Source organism: Amblyomma mixtum, chromosome 1, assembly GCF_055824585.1.
Source record: "Amblyomma mixtum isolate Tamu chromosome 1, ASM5582458v1, whole genome shotgun sequence".
Classification (NCBI taxonomy): Eukaryota; Metazoa; Arthropoda; class Arachnida; order Ixodida; family Ixodidae; genus Amblyomma; species Amblyomma mixtum.
In genome coordinates, this window is record NC_143012.1 from 271750671 (window position 1) to 271770489 (window position 19819).

A 19819-nucleotide genomic window follows, 5' to 3' on the forward strand; every position below is an offset into this window, starting at 1 on the left:
GAAAGCAAGTTTGAACATTTGAAAGCCTGCATGGACACAGGTATATTCTTGGTTCGTTTAGCATAACTGGTGAAGGAGGCGCCCGAAAAGAAGACAAACGGAAATATGAAAAGGGAGAATCGCTTATGCCGAAGGGCGACCGGAATTCAAGTAATCTAAAGACTCAGGGGCCTAATGCGCTCCTGTCTCGTCTCAAAAAGAAAATGAAAAGCAATCGATGGAACGCGTAGCGCACTGTGTTCTTAGTGTTCCATTTTTTTAACCTATCCTGAGTTGCGGACAAAAAAAAGCACCTTTGCGCATTTCCTTTGTTTTCTGTTTTCTCTCTTTTTTTTAACAAGACCGCCTTAAGCGGCAATGTGAGGAAATTTCTTGCTGATGCGACATTCTAAAAGTATCTCTATCCGACGAGCACGTAGGGCAGCCAGAAATTCGTTGCTTAATGTTCCTTGTGAATCAAGACATCAAGGATTCGGCTCAGTTATTTATGCGATGAGATTCCTCTACTAGGCCTATTTAGATGAGGAGGATAAATGCTGACCCACATTTTACCTTAGTGTTATATTTATGTAGGAGAAAAATGAAGGGGATTCAGCTTGCGTGGCCCACACGAAACGCATCAAGTCCATCTCACCATCAGCAGCAGGTGATGCTGCATCTCTATTTATATATCAAAAATTCCTAAAATGATTTCAGCGTCATTTTATCAGCCTGCATTCTTATCCTATTGGCGATTTTTAATGCACTATTAGCGTCTACTGTGTTCGTTTGCGGTTGCCTCGCGGTCTTAGGTGCCCGCATAGCACCAATGGTAAAGAAATAATCGATGTCGCTGTGGAGTAGTGGTGTGTTTGAAAGACGGAGAAGCAGATCGAATGCCTTTTTTTAGAATAGAGTTTTTCTTGTAGATGATGGGAACTTAGAGATTAAAACCAATAAAATATTGTAATTTTTTTTGTGGGTGCTCTTTCAGGCTGAAGCCCGAGATGCATTGAGCCAAAAATTTCTATTTAAAAAACCCATAGTAATGGCATAGCTATTTTTTATGCATGTTTGGAGCGAGGTTGCTTCTTATTACTTGACACTGGCCAGAGGTATCTCCTGTATTCGAGTAGCGAAATTATTCCATTATCCCGCACAGTTTGCTAGGATTATTGCCAAGCGCTGGAAAATATAATGTATGCTCAATGCTCTGTGACTTTTAAAGCGATTGCAGTCGATTCTTTCATCATGCTTATATACCAGGTGTTTAGGAAAGTCCTCAACTAATTTTTAAGATGAAGTTTTTTCTGATAAAGAGAACCTTTTTACGGCTCAGTAATGCCAGCAATGGGGGACGTCTGAAAGCCGGCATATCAGCCCAAACTAGTTCAGTCATAGCGGCAATTGCTAACAGCGTTTTCAAAATTTAAAAATAGTGATATGGCTAGTGCCAATGGCCGGCTACAAATCTCAACTGGAATTAGGCGCATATCGCGAATGGGCAACTATTAAATAAGAGTATTTATTCCATCTTATTCTCATGCTTCCTGAAGTCCGCCAACACTGGTAATACTATGCTGCAAAAGCCGCCTCGTTGGCTCTGCGGTTATGGCGCTCGGCTGCTGACCCGAAAGACGCGGGTTCGACCTCGGTCACGGCGGTCGTACTTCGATGGAGTCCAAATGCAGGAGAACCGTGAGCTGTGCGATGTCAGTGCAGGTTAGAAAACATCAGCTGGTCAAAATTATCCGGAGTCTTCAACTACGGTGTCCCTCATAGCCTCAGTCGCTTAGGGACGTTAAACCCCCATAAACCTAAAACCTAAACTGTGCCGCAAATAGCTTCTTTTTACCTCAAAAACCCTATTGTTAAAAATTAGTGGGGGCTTCTCTGATAGACCAGGTGTGTTTAGGTACTATTATATTTTGTTCTATCATATTCTGATTCCTGCAGGCTCAAAGTCTGCGTTCAATGCAAAGTGAATACAAAGGGACAACTGAGATTCATTTTCCGTGCGTTTTTTTCCTGTTGCGTAGCCAGCCTACGAACAGATGAGCATTCATTCATTTATTCATAATCATCAACCTACATCAGAGTTTAATCTCTACAAAGAGAGCATCACCTCTGCGTCACAGCAGCTGCAAATGCAGTCACTCCTCCTACAGAAACAAAATTCACAAAGAAACTCAATCACGCATGTTACAATATATACGCACCTTCAGTCTTTTCGACCCTGAGTGTGTACTTGAAGCTTTCCGCTGAGAAGCCTGAAAGCACTTCCTGAGTTCCTAGTGTCTAGAAAATACTTTTCAATGGCCCCATTTTTTCTGTAACATTGACGGCTGCAACATCGATTAGCGGGAACATAGAAAGTCTTGAGTCATGTTCAACGTTGAAGCGTCTTGAAATGCGTGTTTTTATATGACATTCGTTAACCAGGCACCTTATGTAACACTTGCCGGTGCAGTTTCCGTGCGAATGATATGAATAGTCAGACACAAAAAATAATACGGCGCCCTAAGAGTATCGCTACGTGTTCAGCTGAAAAAGAGTTCTCTTTACATGTCAACACTGAAGCAGCAACGGCACTCAACGCCTTCAAGCCCGCAATTGAAGATCAGAAAAGTTTGATTCTTCTGCGAATAAAACATTCCACATTCTGACGTGTGCGACGAGGCACACAAACATCCCTTGTAACTCTCGTAGCATACTCGCGTCTTCTTTCGTTTGAGCAAGTCGTCTCCTCTCATCCGCGCCGTTTCTTGCACTCTTTATTTTTATTTCTGCACAAGGTGGCAAGCGCCTTCCACATCTCCTTTGCACCACAGCCACAATTCGATGGTGGCATAAGTTCTCTTCAGTCGTGTATGCATGAAAAAGTGTTGACAGTCTTGTTCTCGTTAACTTTTTTCTTTCACGTAAAGTAGGTGCAGTACTTTCAAGAAGGCGCGTTTTTCTGGCTCAAGCGCCTGACCCTTCTTTATAGCTGGCGCGGTACGCGGTATGTTTGCAACAAAGGAGGTGCACGCTGCATGTTTTTAACAAAGCAGACCATGATTCATCGGGCCCTCGCAAGCGATTTCTTCACGTCCCTCTCTCCTTTCCCTTCTCCTCCTTTGATTCGGATCTTAGACGCGGCCTACACTTCTCAACTCTGCAAATTCACGTTCAGAAGGCAGGGCGCTAGTTGATATTGCCCGCCAAAAGACGGCTACCGAGCGGAAGCATAAATTTCCGGCACACTGCAGGCGATTTACGGGAGCTGCGGAAAGCCGCCGCTCCCGCCGCCGTTTCTGCTTGCAGAATGTGCCACTGGCGTCTTCGTTACTGCCTCGTTTATTTGTTCACTGGGTGGTTTACTTCCGCAGTCGCTTCCGTTCGTTCTCTTGTTTTTCCACTTCGGTGTTAACCTGCGCACACCCAGCCAGCACTTTATTTCCGGCCGCTCGAGAGCCCCCCGCGTAAACAAACTGCCACACAAGTCGGAAGAAAACAGCCGCACCGTAAAGGGAAGCACCAGCGCTCGAAATAGCGATGAAAGGAGCCGACACGCTGCGGCAAAGGCCTCGTTTCTCTCCTGAGCGGCACTGCAAGTTTCGTAGTTGATTTGGTCGAGTAGTGTGGCCTGAAAACTTGAAGAACGCTTAACTGCCTCTCTATTGCTAAGGAGAATCCACATAGAGATATAAGGATCTCCAGTGGCGTGCATCTCCGCTCAGCGGTTTTTAGCTTGCCTGGAGAGCATATGTGCTGGTGAAATTATTATCTCAACTTGAGGAGCGAGCACGTGGTTAAAAATGCACACGATGCTTTGGCGTGTATCAAAGCTTAGTATAAATAATTCCTCGCCATCTGGAAACACTTTGTCATCGACTTCGCCTGAACGCTGCATTTACAAACGGCTTGCGATACCGTTTTGGCCAAATGAACTGTCCACTTTGTGACAACTGCGGCTCGATTAAAACCATGGAACATATCCTGATTGAGTGCCCGGCATATGCTGACGAGCGTGCGTACTATGAATATTGCATGGAGGAGCTCTCCACAGTGCCTCTGACAATGAACAATGCTTTAGGTTCCTTAGCCTGCCCTTGGCAACAAAGCCATGCATTGTACTTTTTCTTTGCATAAATAGAGGGCATTGGACATCTTCACATGCTCTATTTCACCTTGCATGTTATCCTCAACCATTCTCCACGCAGTGAACTTTGTTGGCTCATATGTCAGACGATGTCAGTGCACGTTAAAGAACCCCAGTTAGTCGAAATTTCCGGCGCCCTTCACTACGACGTCCCTCATAGCCTAAGCCACTTTGCGACTTTAAAGTTTCAAAGTTTCGAAGTTTCAAAATTTATTTCCCATCTAACACTACATCTAACCACCATAAACCGCATTTCATTAATTCATATGTAAGATCATTACTCGCAGGTGCACCTTAGTAGGCATTTAATGCACGCATTTGATCTTCTCACCTTTTTGTTTTATTCTACCGTTTTTTCACCGCTCTCCTTCCGCCTTTGTCTCCCAAATTCCTTTCCCCACGCAGAGTAGAATGCAGCGATATTTAAACGCCTGCTAAATTCTGCTTTTTCATTAAAGGGCTTCTCCCACTCCCTTATTATAAGGAGTCCATGGTAGAGAGAGGGTGTGGTTGATGGTCCTTTGCGATCACAAAAATGAACAAGGGAGGGGAAAACCTCAGGTTGCTTGAGCCAACGTTTCGACAAGGGGACTTGTCTTCGTCTGGGCAAAGCGTTCATCATTGGCAGGGATTAAATAGGGCCTTCGCTCCGAGGAGGAAGGCCCCGGGGGTGGGGAAGGAAAGTGGTGTGAGAGGGGATGCGTGTCAGGAAGGGGAGGGAGGTGAACCTTGATTCGTTAAGCTGCAATAGTGGAAAAACTTATATCCGGGGGGTGTGTAATGAACAAAGGCTTTGAAGGGGCTGCGACGGGAGGAGGCGCTGTAGTACCTGAAATACTCAGATAAGAGGATTATATTTCTAAAAAGCAAAAAAAAAAACTTCATTTCCTTTATTTTGTATGTCTATAAGAAGCTGAAGCAGTAGAAGCAACTTCATGACAAATGCAACACTCCGCTGGTGCACAGGATAACCAAATGTATTTCTGCAGCGTGATTCCTACGACTGCTCAGCATCCTTGAATAGGACACGCCCTGCCATAGTGTCAAAGAGGCCTATGAAAATTAATATATACCATTGTTCACACTCGCGCATTCTTCGTGCGAGCATTTATAGTAAAGCTAACTAGCCCCAGAAATTCGCGAGATATTTGGAAACGCCTTCAGCTTTCTTAACAGATGTAAAAAGCTTATTGTTGAACTGTCATATCCGCAGCTGGTATGGTGCTTCCTGTCAACTACCGCCAGTCGGTGGACACCAGAGGTCGCCTCCTCGTTCAGCAGGCCCAGAAGTCCGCCGATGAAGGAGAGTACACGTGCGCAGTCACTGGACCCACAGGCCTTGTCGCCAGCGGGTCCACGTACGTCTCCGTTGTTGGTAAGTATCGCAAAGGGGCTTCCGAACCACACGGTTATCGTGATCGTTTAAAAAAAAACTGGAAAAGAGGAGGAGGCTTAAAGTGAGGAGACAGTAAGAGAACGCCAAAGTCAATGCACTCTACATAATAGGATCTATTATATGGGCTGTGTAAATATGTAGTTCGTGAGGGTGCACTAATTTAAACTTACGTTTTTTTTTTTAAATGACCGGTTCTAGGTATCGTGCAGACAACCGAAAGCAAATTGCTGCACGGCGTTTTCCCGCACACGACGGCTGCGTCTAAAACCGATTCATCATAACGTTCGTACCTGTTGACAGCGCTCATACAAAGTAATAATCATTATATTTGAACAATGTAATTAGCATTTCACGATTTATCAGACATTGCAGAAACTCCTGCGTAAAGAAAACACCTTATGAGGACACACAATACAACATATTCGAAATCGAGCATCGAGCTGTTTACACTCGGATATGCATCCGGGGGTTCCTTTTCAGTATGTCGTTTATGTTGACAGGCAATCTAAAGGTTGTCGTCAATGCGCTATCGTGCCGCTGAAGTTGCTATGTCAGCACCAAGAATGTGCGTAGGGGCGGCCTGCAAATGGGTCGTTTCATGCGACTTGATATGTCAGACAAAACCTAAATCAAAACAATTTACTTCTTAAACAGTTTCGACCTAGACTGAAAATACCTGCTTTCTGCTATAACTTAACTACGGGTTGAACCGATAAAGAGCCTTTCTAGTTATTTCGGACATTGAAATATATAGTTATTTGACAGCCCGCATGTAAACCTACAACAGTTCGATATTTGATTCCAGAATAAAAAAAAAACATACTTGCATTCCTGCTTACTGATGGGGTATTCACAACCTTATTTCTGGATGGTTATGATAAAAATGGTGCACTATCAGTTTTATAATATGATATCAGCAGAAAAAAATTTTCATCCCACCATCTTCTCTGCCCTTTTTTTTCGTATAAGCTCCCCAACATATATGTTTAATCAGTTAGGTATAAGGACTTCTGCCACACCCCGTTTTGCTCTTGATAATCAAAGACTAGCACGTTTTATCCAGGTCGCTTTACAATATTATAGTCCTATTCTAATCCTTTCCATAGTGGCACCGGTCATCGACGAACACTTCTTCCCGGATGTCATTAAGGTTGAAGAAGGCACCCGGTCGCGGCTCATGTGCTCCGTATCCAAGGGCGATCCCCCGCTGCGTTTCCGCTGGCTGAAGAACGGCCTCAGCATCGGGTCTCACGGTGAACGCATCATTGAGACCACCGACGACTCGTCCATTATCAAGTTCGGTCGCGTGCGCTTTGTTGACAGAGGGCGCTACGTGTGCTTCGTCTCCAACGACGCCGCCTCCGTCAACCGCACCGTCGAGCTTGTCGTCAATGGTGAGGAAGCCCTACGACGCACTTGCTTAAATGATTATTCACAGAGAAGGAATTCTCCACATTAGTATCAGATTTTAAGCTTTGCGGGCGCATAGTAGCGACGCATTACGTTAACTGGTTTATGAATTTCAGAGAAACAAGCCTGAATTGCTTTTGGTCCGTGCTACGCGCTAACACGAGCTTTCTGGCGTCAGCGCTTTCCAAATGCTAGGCATACAAATATTTGCGTCAAAACTGCTCCTGCTTGCTGTTAAAGTTCACGCATGTGGAACTAATTCTCTAGAACCTTGCTTTGAGTGTACCGGCTCATCGTTTTAGGGTCTTTCCTCTATGCGTTGATGCCAAATGCATCCATCACCCGCAGAACTTTGCAGATACCTCATGAAAAAAAAATCTTCAGCAACACATGCAAGGGATATAATTTTGATGTTTAAATGGTCTCACTGTGACTTTATGATCTCATTAAGGTAATTTTCTTGACTCCTTCAGGCTTGCAACAACCATAGGTTTAAGTCCGCGCAACGGCAAAGTTTTTCTCTCGCGATAGGGTAGTAGCGTGTGGCCATTAGGACATGGCGTCCACAGTCGCTGCGACCCGTGGGGTCATGGATAGTGTCGATTAAGCAGAGCTTAATAGAATGTTGAAGAGAGGGTAGCGTTAGGCTTATAATGGGCTTCTATGAGTAGCCACACGCGCTTCAGCATGCTTCTGATGTACATTATTAATCTATTAATGCAGGAGAGCGTGCGGAATACAAAGGTTATTCAATAGAGCCGTGAAGGCTAAAGTACGCAATAGGAAGCCGTCTCATCAATTATTCGACAAAATTTCTCGTCAGGTTTATATAAAGTTGCAGCCCCGATCTGCGCGATGCGGTTGCGAAATGGTTATTGTCATCGCACCTATGTGTTTTCCTTTGGTGGCGAACAGGAGGACCCAGAAAGTAGTTTGCTTTCAAAGCTGCTGTGTTACTAGCTTAAGTTCATCTCTTAATTTTTCATTCGTTTTCGCATTTTACGCATAGTTTCTCTCTTTTTAAAGTCATAATGTGGTGTGCTGTCTCCCTGCTTTTTTTTCACAGTGAGTCCCCGCTGGAAGACAGAGCCCCAAAACGCATCCGTCGTTTTAGGTGCGTCAGTCTTCTTGCACTGTTCATCGAACGGTTACCCAACACCTGCGGTAACATGGAAGAAAGGGCAGAGTGAGTTCTTGTATCTAGCCTCACCCTGCATCTCAGTTCTTGTTTTGTAAATTGCTCCATTATGTCGTGTGTGAGTGAAAGCTCTCAAAAAAGGGATGAAGGCCCAGCTTAAAGTTCGAACTAAAACTGCCTCCTTAAGGGTCCCAGGGTGAGCATATAAATTTGAGCATTGCGTGTTGCTTTTTTCCCCCCATCTTTGCTTGACCTCCCAAACATTCCAAAAATAGATGCATTGACGCGGGTTAAATAAAGTCATGAACTTACTTCTTCCTATATGGACTAACCGGCAATGTTAAATTTTTTCTGCAAATCAACCTGCGCAATGCATTCTTTGTAGACTTGTCATGTTTACTTTTTGCAAAGATTTTTCAAATTAGGCGGCCGAAGAACGCGTTTCATAGAAACAGTTTCTGTTTCGTTCATTACTTCCCATAATATCTGCGAGTGTTCGTGTGCGTGTGTGAGGGTGGGAATTTTATCGTTTTCTAAAAAAACGTCAAAACAGAAGAGTTCAATAGCGCAACTTTCGAGTTATTAATGACCTCTTTCTCCGAAAGAGTCATGCAGAAATACTCCATCATCCGTAGAGGGCATCCGTGATCCTAAAGTTCACGACGTACTAAAAGTCGTCAAGGGTCCCAAAAAGGCGCCGAGGATTAGAATAAGGACAGCGTTTACGACGCTTTCTCCAACTCTGACTCCTCGTCGCAAGAAGCGCCAGCGGGGTTCCGAAAACTTTCCCCGTCCACATTAAGAGCTGCAGGGATTAAAAATTTTGAACGCTCCATAAACTCTCGCCTCCACGTTCTTGGTCGCTCCCGCTGCCAAGCACTTCGTTCCTCTCCAAGCATCGCAACATTGAAAGACATCCATAGACAAAAAGTGCAGATGCCAGTAACTCCCGAACGAGCTCACATCACTGGACAATTCTCTTTCCGCCTCCTCTGCAAAGCTTTTTCGAGCACAGTTTCGGAGCTCTAGAAAGCAGTTGTTGGCGGTGCCTACATTCGCGGCACGCCTTCAAGGCGGCACGGAAGGTCCCTGAAGGATGCGCCATGGGTCCATTTGTCGAGGCGGCAAAGAAATGAGACGTCGTCGGGTGTTCAGCGGCGCCTCAGGGGCGCTTGTGGGTCGCACTTCTCTGCCAGTCTCGACTTAAGTAGCCGTGCTCTTCAGAGAGCTGCGCTCATTCCCTCTTTCACTCCACCCTCTTTCTTTCTACTATTTCTATGTTCCTCTCCCTGCTCTCTGCACCCTTTCCCTCCTGTGCACTCTACGACTGCGCTCTCAAAACGAGGTCATTTAAAGCGCAGATTTTGTTGGAGCACAGAGTGTGTTTCGCTTTGCTCCAGAGCTCCCATTGAAGCACGAACTGGATTCCACCCGCGTGAGCCTGAGAGAGGAAGTGAGCTTCTGCTAGTTGTTTTGTGTTCACGCGTTGGCATTAATTTGGACTGTTGTGTTGTTTTTTTATTTATAAAAACGTTCCACCTTATCTTTCTTTTATTCCTGTTGCCTGCTATGTGAATAAAAATTTCGAGGAGATCAGTATAATTGATAAGCATGGAGGCAAGTTTATCCCACCAGAGCCACTTTTAGAAGTGTCAGGATACAGCGGTCCCAAAGCATCCAATTAGTCGCCGTGTCAGTTCGCAAGACGAATTTTTTGATCCGCTCGTTGAAGGAGAAAGTAATATATCAAACTTTATTCAGTGCTTTTGTTTTTTTTATCCACATTGTAGCTAAATGTTGGCCTCAGCGAAAACCACCCGCTTCAAACTCTCAGCTAAATCGCTCTAAGTTTTGCCCCTTTTATTTTTCGCCAAACACTGAGACAAAGTTGAAGCAATCTTATAAGTGAAATTAGGTAGTTTTTTTATTGCTGGAACTGGGACAATCTTTGTTATAAATAATTCTGATGACCAACTAACGTAAGAGCACAGCACATTGCATATGTTATACGTCATTGTAAGCATATGTTTTATATAAGACACAGTTCGCAACCTTGTGTGGAGGTTCTCATTGGAAATGGAATTAAAATTTCTTTTCATGATGCGTGACGAATCTAAGCTAACACTGCAAGTCGGTGGAGCAGAATTTTGGGCAACCTGCAACTGGACTATATTATAACCATCGTAAACTATCTGGTGAGACGTATACTCCGGGGGCTCATTACCTTACTAGCGCGTTAAGAAAACTAGTTTGAATTTTCGTCCAAGCAGGTGAAGTTACGAAAGATCGGCATGGCAGAGGAACATCAAGCACGCAATCAAACTTCAAAATAGACCCATACTGCTATGCTATATAATGCTGTGCTATAGAACTAATCCTAAAAAAAGGCAAAACTTTTATCATTTATTTGCCGTGAATTCGCACTAGAGCTGCACATTGAAGATGTTCAGCCAAGGAAAAGTGCGCGATGTTTGCGCGAGTTTACTTTCTCGGGCAACTTCTAAGCATAAACTAACGAAAGCGTGCATGAAGAAAAAGCTTTCTTGTTTTCGACGCATTCATGGTTTTACGAGCTCCCGTAAAGAATTTTATGTTAGACCAGGCTCTTTTCACGAGCTGTTAAGACTTCCTCTTGAGTCATTCTTTTCCAATTGCGGTTCCTGTTCAGTCTGTTAATTTTTTATTCTGCGGGTACTGAGTATTTATGCCTGAGTAAACATTGATGGCGCCAGAAAAGGCGGTTTCGTTCTAAACCATCAAGACTTATGTGTGTGTGTTTATGTATGTGTGTGCGTCTGAACTACTAGATTCATGCGTCTATTTTCTCACTATTTAAAAACTTTTTTTCTTTGCTTAACATTTTGGAGCACCTAAAACCATTTCATTTCATACTTATTTCCTCTGCTCCTTTCTCATTCTCATTCACTCGAGCTTACATTAGTATTAATGTTTCTGCTTACCACAAATTAATCATATAGGTCATGAGTGCTTCTGTGCCTTTTTCTGTTCGTTGTTTACTAGGAAGCCAGCCCCGGAACTTCTCCTACATCCACTACAACTTCCGTAACCATCATTTCATCAATGGCAGCCTGCTTATTCGCGAAGTGGAAGAATCCGACCGGGGCTTCTATTTGTGCGAGGCACACAACGGCATTGGACCGGGTATCAGCAAACTGGTCTTTCTCAAAGTGCAGGGTAAATATTTCCGCAGTCTTCGGTTCCCGCCGCTGACGATTGAAGCTCCTGGCTTTGATATCGTTGCTTCGCGTGTGTGTCCTTTGTCACGCTTCGCCTTTCGCGGTGCCGCTTCTCCTTTATTTTCCTGAAATAAAACTTACCAGACGAGTCCTTTTTTCAATTCTTTTTGTACCCGCGGAAATAAACATCTTGTAACGATGTGTTAACTTTCATGTTTGTGAGCAGTGTTCCTGGGTTTTTTCTTCGAACTACACAACGGTGGTTACTGCTCTGCTACTCCTTTATATTTACAATGGCCAATGTACGGCATGCTTAGTGAGTAGGGAAAAGGGCTGTTACTGATCGGGTGCCTAAGGACACAGCTTTCAATTTCAAGAAACCTTGTTGTTCACGTCATGACGCGAAACTATGCTCAGTAGTGCAGGTTTCTTTTTAGTGGTAAGAACGCGACACACGACACGATTCCGGACGTTGCTTTGTTTCCCAGACACAGACGCTGACGAGTATAACGGAAAAAAAAACATGGTAGGCCGCCAGTTATAACCAGTTTAAATGCTCGCACTAATATAAGAGCGAGAGAGAGAAAATAACAAGGTCAGGTTTGAGATATACTTTCCTTTCAAGTGATAATGGTCAGTAGATCACGTGCTTAATGACCAGGCGTAATGCGTAATCACGAAATGGGGTTTTTTTCAGTAGATGATTATGACGTAAGCAGGGTCGGTGGCTTTTTACTGTATTAGTATACGGAAGCAAAGTAATGTTTTTTACGAAAAGACACATTAATTGAGCTGTTAGGCTTTTGTTACTTTTATCCCACAGTTTTGAGCGTGTGCTTGAGGATAAAGTTGAATTAACCCTTAAAGGCAGAAGACTTTATATTTCATCTACATTATGCGCAGTTCCACCGCGGTTCGAAGTCAAGCACCGGAGCTTCCTGCTCAAGAAGGGTGAAGACTATCGAGCTCAGTGCCTCGCTGTCGGCGATCCACCGACATTTTACTCATGGGAGAAAAACCAGAAGACGCTCGACTCTGAAAGGTAACTGATCATTTATTTTGTAATAGTATTTGTTTTTTTTCTGAAAGCAGTTTCTCTCATTGTTGAACTGTGTAAAAAAAAACTCTTCTAGGCTGAAGTGAATTCCATTCTTCCTTGTGTAGCTCATTCTTAAAGGTATCCCTGCGAAAATAAGAGACCGTAATAACGCTTGTTAAGGTTACTGCAATAAACCTAACTTCCCCTTACTAGTTTTCCCCGGCGCGGTGGCAGTCTATATGAGCTAACCTGTGGGAGGAAAGTACTTATGAGGCCCTTTGGTTTCCGTAAATGATAGCCGCTTGATATCAGTGCACCTCGGAAATTCATGCCTTCAGATGTAGCTTCATTGCGAAAAACGTTTTTTAGCTTACCTCAAAAAGTAATTCGGTTTTGGAACAGCAGTGATATCAACATACTGTACAACGTGTGTGCTAACTGACAGAGGCAGTGAGATGGGCCTAAGACGATAAGTTGGTCTATAAGCGTAGCAAGGTAATTTCGCTAGAATATCGGGGTGTTTTTATATATTCAAGAGTAAAACTTTATTTTTTTTTACTGCTGCTTGCTGCACAGAAGGTTACTATCGAGATGAAAACTGAATATTCTTTTGCACTTGGCTGTATGAATGGCCGCATATTGTCGTATACGTATTAAAGAGCCGTAAACATTAACAACGATAAGTTCCTGGGGATAATATTTTGCTCTTTTAATATTCTCCCGTTCTGGGGATATTGAACTGTAGTGAAACTGTATAAGCTTCTATGCCATCAATGTTCGCAAAATATTTCAAGCGTAATGAAGTTGCATTAGCAAAATATTTTTTCCCTACTCATGACCGCTTTAATGCGGGTTCTTTGCTATCTTTATTTTAATTATAGCAGTGCTTGGCTTGTTGAATGTCACTTGCAGATGCTTTCGTCTCTCAAGCTGTCAACTGTCCTTGCCGTTCCAGATATCAAACGAAGGAGGAAGAAAAATCCGAGCAGGAATTCCACTCCGAGCTCACGATTCCTCAAGCAACGCGCGAAGATTCGGGAGTGTATACTTGCAAGGCCAGGAATATTTACGGCGAGGACACAACCCACTTCCAAGTGATCGTCCAAGGTCAGTGAGACCACCAAACTAAATGCCGCGATCTGTGCCATAGTGGTTCCTCTAAAGTGGACACTGGTGGAGTCGCACGAAAGTAGTCTATATGACTGTGGTAAATCAAGATTGTATGAGATTAGCCTGTACAAGTACATATGATAAGGCTACCTAAGAAAAATATGATTGCTTTTTAAAATTCTCTCATAATCAAGGCAGCGTACAAGATGCGCACACGCTCAAGCTTAATAGTGAATATGGCGAAACTGAAGCGGTGTCTAGTCAGCGTGGCACTAGAAATGCTGCTTCATTTGAGACGGCGTCCAACATCCCGCCTGGCAATAAGTACTGTCTGCAAAGCAGCGATGTACAAGGACCCGCTGCTGAGTGCTTGCACGAAGAAAAAAAAATCACGCTAACAAATTCGTAGCCATACTGAAATGTATCGCAATTAATTTTTATGATAAGGTGATTATGTTCTTATGGGAAGCTATATATAAATAGCTTCAATCACTTTAGTGAATGAGCTCTGTGCTCCGGAATATCTGCGAGAATCCGATAATAAACTTCATGTATCGGTGTTCTGGGGGAAGTATGGATGCTTGTTATTTATTTTTATTACGGGTAGCTCAGATGTGGCTCGGGCAGCTCTGCAATTTCTTAATTCAGATCCAAAGTACAGTCTCGTATTAGGTATTACCCGTATCTATACCCGTTGTTTCTGCTATGACTAGATCACCCACACGCTTTGTAAAATTGTACCCTTTCTTTGCAGAATATGTGTGCATGTTGAAAAAGAAAGAAGCTACAAACGATGCGAAGAACAGCTGTTTGATTGATTTTTTAATTAATCCTTGTTTTAATGATCATGATGATGCCGTGTTTTTATGGCGCATGGGTAACTGTGGCCAAGCAGCGCCATGGCACAATGTTTCTTCTTCTACTCAAGGTGGTGTCAAAGAAGCATTTCCCAAGCATTTCATCCTTTAAAGCAGCCAAGCACCAGGCAGGGGAAAGGTTGTACCCATTGTATCACTGGTGGGTACCCAGTGGCACTGGAGATCGAACCCCGCACCCCCCGCATGCGAGGCAAATGCTCATACAATTAGGCCACCGCTGTGGTTCATCGTCCCTGTTCTGCGGAGCAAACTAGCGGCGCGCGCATTCTTCATTTCCTTCAACAGGCCCACTCAGTGCTGTTCTTTAGAATATTTTCTCTCTACTAATTGGAGCATGAGCATCGGGGCTCGCCTGTATAACAGCATCTTCACGCTTACTGTCTACAGCATTGACTTCCCATTCTTTTATACCTTCTTGTTCCTTCTATGAACGCCACTGTCTACAGAAAGAAAGGCGAAGCCCAATATTCTGTGATGAACGCGCTCGGCACCGTTTTTTGCGTCTGAAGGGAAAAAGTGTACCGCGAGCAGAGCGTACAGTGCTACTGGTTTCGGCCAATAATTCCTGTAGTTCGCTTCGTCTCTCCAATATATAACGTGGCAGTGCAGCTCTGAATCTGATGGTCTCTCCTCTGGTGCAGTAACTTCATGGAACAACAAAATTTTTTTCCGTGCTGCTTCGAACCCTACCCTTGTACACTAAAGGATGGTGAGCGTTGGATGAAAAAGTGATCGAGCTCTTTAGAACGATTTAAGGCCCCACCTTATAGCTTTCGGATGGGCTGTCATGCTGAAGCACGAAGCCACTACCAAGCCGAAAAGTGATTAAACGCGAAGGTGTTTTGTCACGGTTGCAGTTCGGTTAGCTTCCCTTCTTGTTGCACAAAAAGCCTTGATATATTAAGCAACAATTTCTTGATCCTTCATGACAACAGCTTCTACTTAGTTTGGTCACTGAGGAATTGAAGCATGGCATACGCCAGCCATTTATGACTGCAAAAGCTTTATATGGTTCACGAGACGAAAAAGCTGGTGTTGTCCACGTCACACGGTCCGAAAACACACCTGACCTCATAAAGAAAGAAAGAAAATAAAATCCCTTAAGCAAAATACGCTGGCCGCTTCATGAGAGCACTGCACCATCTCCGCTGCAGAACACCCCGCGCGCTCAACTTGCAGCCTCTCGTGCTGAGTTTGGCTATCGTCGTCGTCATCAGCTCCCATTCGGGCAGCGCGAAGAGATCAGCTTCGCTGGCCACGGGATTAGAGTAGTACGCCATCGCTGCAACCTAAAACCTCGTGTACACGCTTTCGGATTCACAGCACGTAAGTAGTCTTAGGTTCCCTCCGCAATTTTTCTGTAATAAATAATTATTTGCGAACCCGTAGCTAGTATGTTCGAAAAGCATTCAGGAAATTCGGGTTGAAGCCACTATATGCTTACAAAAAAGGCGCGCCAGGGTTATGATATGGCTATGTCGCAACACATCCTCAGGTCAAGCGAAAGTGAATGCATCGGTAAAACGCTCGATATTGCGCTTGGCTGTTATCGCTGGTAGAGTTGTAGAGGAAACACGCATTCGACGACATCAATCATCCCCATGGCCTTGATCGTTCCATTCAATACAGTGCCATTTGAAAAAAAAAGAGACATGAAAATAAGACAAAGAAGTGCAAAATTATCGGACATGGTAGGTCGTGGGCGTTTTCATTTCCTCTTTGTCACATCTTCGCCTTCAAGCGTTTTTTTTTTGTATCGCTTTCATTCCTTTACTGCATCACCTGCAAGCATTACTGAGAAGCAGCAGGGCGCGCGCTGCCAGGCTTCCCGATCGATGCGTCCCGAGTCGATATTCGCTTCTGCAGCAAAAAAAGAAAGCAAAGGGATAACCATGCGGAAAGGGAAACTAAAGCAGCAGAAAAAACACAATGGCAATGGAACAGCGAAGCTGAGAGAAAAAGATCGGTATAAAGCGTGGAAAGAATTGTCAGAAAAAAAAGGGGGGCTCTAACATAATACAAATCACACGTAAAATGAGGGAGGCACAATGACAATCGGCCGGGAGGGGGGTTGAAGGGCCTTGTTTCCGTTTCGCGTTACGTGGAATGGGCGTTTCCGCAACGCATTTCGGTCGAGAGTCTCCTGCACGCTTTGGCACCCGGCAGGCCGGGGCCTTAGTATTCGGAGGCATGGCAAATCCGTTCGATGCGTAGCGTCGAGTCTTGCCAGCTCCGGCACAAACAATCACGAGCGCCATGTAAGGTGGGGTTCCGACCGTCTTTACGAATGCTGAATTTGGATCGTTACCCTCGAGTCACGCAACCTCCTCTTCAGGATTCTTCGATGAGCGACAGATGAGGTTGCTTTATGGGAAGGTTGCCTGCACATTTCGGAGGCTTAAAGGGGGAGAAGGGGCTGATAAAACAAGCCTGATGAAACTGAAACACAGCAAGGCATACATTACCTGATAAATTAGGTGAATACCTGAAACAAAGTAAGATTCAAATTGCCCTTTTATGGACATTTGTTTTGTCTATTTGGGCGCTGGATATTGGTACAAAACTCTCTGCTACATGGCCATGCCTAGTCTCCACCCTTCGAATTGGACATAAGAGTACTGCTGCGTGCTGTTCTTTCTGGGATGAAAGCTAGCTTCTTGACAATTGTAAACGGTGTCAAAGGAAATTTAATATACTTTCTAGCTCTCAATAGGAACCTGGGTTAACTAAAAGACTTTGGACCGAAAATTACATGGGCATCCAAAAAATGCTTTTAAAAGGACTTCTCTTGACTTCTCACTCAACCCTGAATGAAGATCAGTGTAGGCCTCGGAACGTCGGTTTTCCCCTCATGACACTTTAGCCAGAGTGTCACGTGTTTTTCGTTCTAAAAGATTTTAACAACTGCCTAGAGTTTATTCGCGGGCGTACCATACATTGGAGCTTAGTTGCGGACATTGGTGTAGGCTTGTCGATACTAGCTGTGCCGGGCCTAGTGCCAATACAGGTGGTAAGGTAATTTGTACATCCCCGAACTACAAAAGCGAACCATGGGTCAGTAAGTTGACCTGAATATTGCCTGTTTGCATCCATTTCCAACAAAACATAACTAGTGTCCATTTTACTTACATCACTTCTATTCCCGCCTATGGACTACGAAAACTTTTCTGGCAACGGAGCAAAATTTGCGTAACCGGTACAAGCATTGTCTTCCTTTGTAGCAGAATGTTGCCCACAGTTTAATTTATTTGTTTTCTCTTAAGTAGTAATGTATTGGCAAAATTGGTTATTCAATTCATATTCCTAACAGAGGTGCCAACTTTAAAAGTGTGAAAGAAAAGTTTCGTATATCACAATGACTTTGCTATGCGCAAGCTTCCACACATGGAGGCAGCTACGCAAGCGATGGAGTGAAGCTGTCGTACGGAGAACAAGGCGCCAGGCAATCAGGTGTGCTGTTGTCCATCCAAACTACTTGGAGCAATGACACAGTTAAGGACAGGACGCTCCGCCCCTGTTGCCTTCCTTTTATTGCCAAGAAAAGCTTTCCCTGAGTGCAATCGCGTGCCTTTACGCCTCGGGCATTGAGGTGCTTCGATGCTCACTTCATTGAGTTGACCTTTAGACGCAGATAATATATTCTGCGCAAGAAATAGCTGCGTAACAAATGCCCCTGGTGACGTTCGCTACGAAGTCAACTGTCATACAGAAGACGAACTGATAGTACTTACGCTGGACTGCACCTTGTAGTTCACTGAAATGACCTCCTTGTTTACAGGCTAGTGAAAGCAATGTTGAAAGATAACAGGTGTTAAGCACACAGGAAGAAGTTCGAAAACAACGCGACCAAAATAACGCAAACGCAAAGGCAGAAATAAAAGATAGACAAAAAGGACAGGAAAGAAAACAACAGGCCCATGCATAATTTTTCAGATTTGTTTCTTCCTGAAGCACAGTTTCTGTTGCAGTGGACTATGTGGGGACGCCTTCGTCCCCTGCGTTCGCTTTCCCTCAACGCACCCCACTGTTGTTAGCTGCCCCCCCGAAAAGCACTCCTCTCGGTTCGGTTACTGTAACTAACAAGGGAGGGCGCTCGCGTCGCAGCGACACCAGCGCCACGGATGGCGTTTTGCTGCGCGCTCGCGGGGAGCGACGGGGTCTCTTCTCCCTCGGCAACGGGAAGCGAGCAGACGTTTCGCTCGCGGCTTCGCTCTTCGTTGACGGGCGCCTCTTGGTCGGAACTTACTCCCGCCGAGCACGTCCCGCTCGACCTCGGAGTTTATCCCTTTGCCCTCGCGTGGGCGGACGTTCGCTCGTAGCCGTGCTGGTGAGTCGGACATCCTAGATTCCTCAGTGTATTTTGTTGCTAGCTGGCGTTATTGTTGCTATAGCAATAAATGCCTTGTTTGTGTCAGCCATTGTGTCGTTCCTTTGTTCCCGCAGAGCAAGGCCCGCCGTGGTCGGCGTGCGCTCAGTAGCGTACGCGACCACGGGGTGGGGTCCGCGCGGTTTTGAACTGAGTCAGCCGCGCTTAAAAGGGGAATACGTATATATCCCCCCCCGATTTTAAACCCCACATCTGGCGCCCAACGTGGGGCCTGCTCTTGGAACATTGGACGACAGTCTGTTCGGTTCGAGGAACGCTCTTTGTCCGGACTTGACAAGTGCTAGGCCTAGAGTGAATTTTGATCGCTAGGACCTGCGGCATGCTTTCTTGAGTGCGAGGTGTATTGCGCTGCAGCATGTTTGAACTTTTCGACATGCTCAGCATGTTTTTTTGTGAAGTTTTCTTCCTGGAGTTTCTTCAAGAACCACTTGGTCCGCATCGAGGGAGCGCGAGGCCTAGCGCCCGCGGAGTTGCCGAGCCCGAAGCGAGTGAGTACGGAAGCCGCGTGGGTGGTCCGAGTTTTCTGTATATATTTTCTCGCTGTCTCTTTTTCGACTCTGGGAGTCGCGGCTCTGGGAGCCGGGTGGCCTGGGGCCACGGGTGCAGTTACGAGCTCGCTGGTATTGCAGCTCGGCACCGGGCGTTCCGACACCGTCCGATACGGTGGGCGCCGATCACTCAGCAGCTGCTTCGTGCAGTGAGCGGGGAGGACCACCCCACAACGCTGATGTCTCCTCGCGGCTGCGCGCACGAAACCCGTTTCGGGTCTTTCTTTTGTTGGGGGTCGTCGACCTTCACAGTGGCATTGAGGCCTAAGGCTATTCATAGCCGCCTGCACCTTGTCAAAAGTGACACGACCACCGGACCGTGGTATTGAGAGGGGGCGCACTTTGCTGGCCCACCCGTTTTTTTTTTAACCTCGCATGAACCGAGCATTCTCGTTCAACTCAAGAAAGGGCTTTGTTCACTCGAACTTTGCATTGCACAGCCGCCCGACACGTTTTGCTAGCGAGTTGAGCATTTGAGCCACGAGGCCCTTGTGTACGCCGTTTCCCCTCCCGTGACCTACGTTAAAGGCATGCGGAGTGTGTTTCGGAAATTTTACAGATCTGGAGCCACTGCGGCTTGCTGTCCTGTGCAC

The 19819-nt window shown here is 45.2% G+C and overlaps 1 protein-coding gene across 1 annotated transcript in view; it reads left to right on the forward strand.

Annotated features, from left to right (window-relative positions):
• The window catches only part of LOC149371685 (cell adhesion molecule Dscam1-like), a 93703-nt gene that overhangs the window by 47652 nt on the left and 26232 nt on the right, over nucleotides 1–19819 (forward strand). The window contains exons 9-14 of the mRNA XM_089580974.1: nucleotides 5337–5498; nucleotides 6626–6913; nucleotides 7996–8115; nucleotides 11089–11262; nucleotides 12168–12306; nucleotides 13259–13410. Of these exons, the coding sequence (XP_089437100.1) occupies nucleotides 5337–5498; nucleotides 6626–6913; nucleotides 7996–8115; nucleotides 11089–11262; nucleotides 12168–12306; nucleotides 13259–13410 (1035 nt within the window). The remainder of the gene's footprint in view (nucleotides 1–5336; nucleotides 5499–6625; nucleotides 6914–7995; nucleotides 8116–11088; nucleotides 11263–12167; nucleotides 12307–13258; nucleotides 13411–19819) is intronic.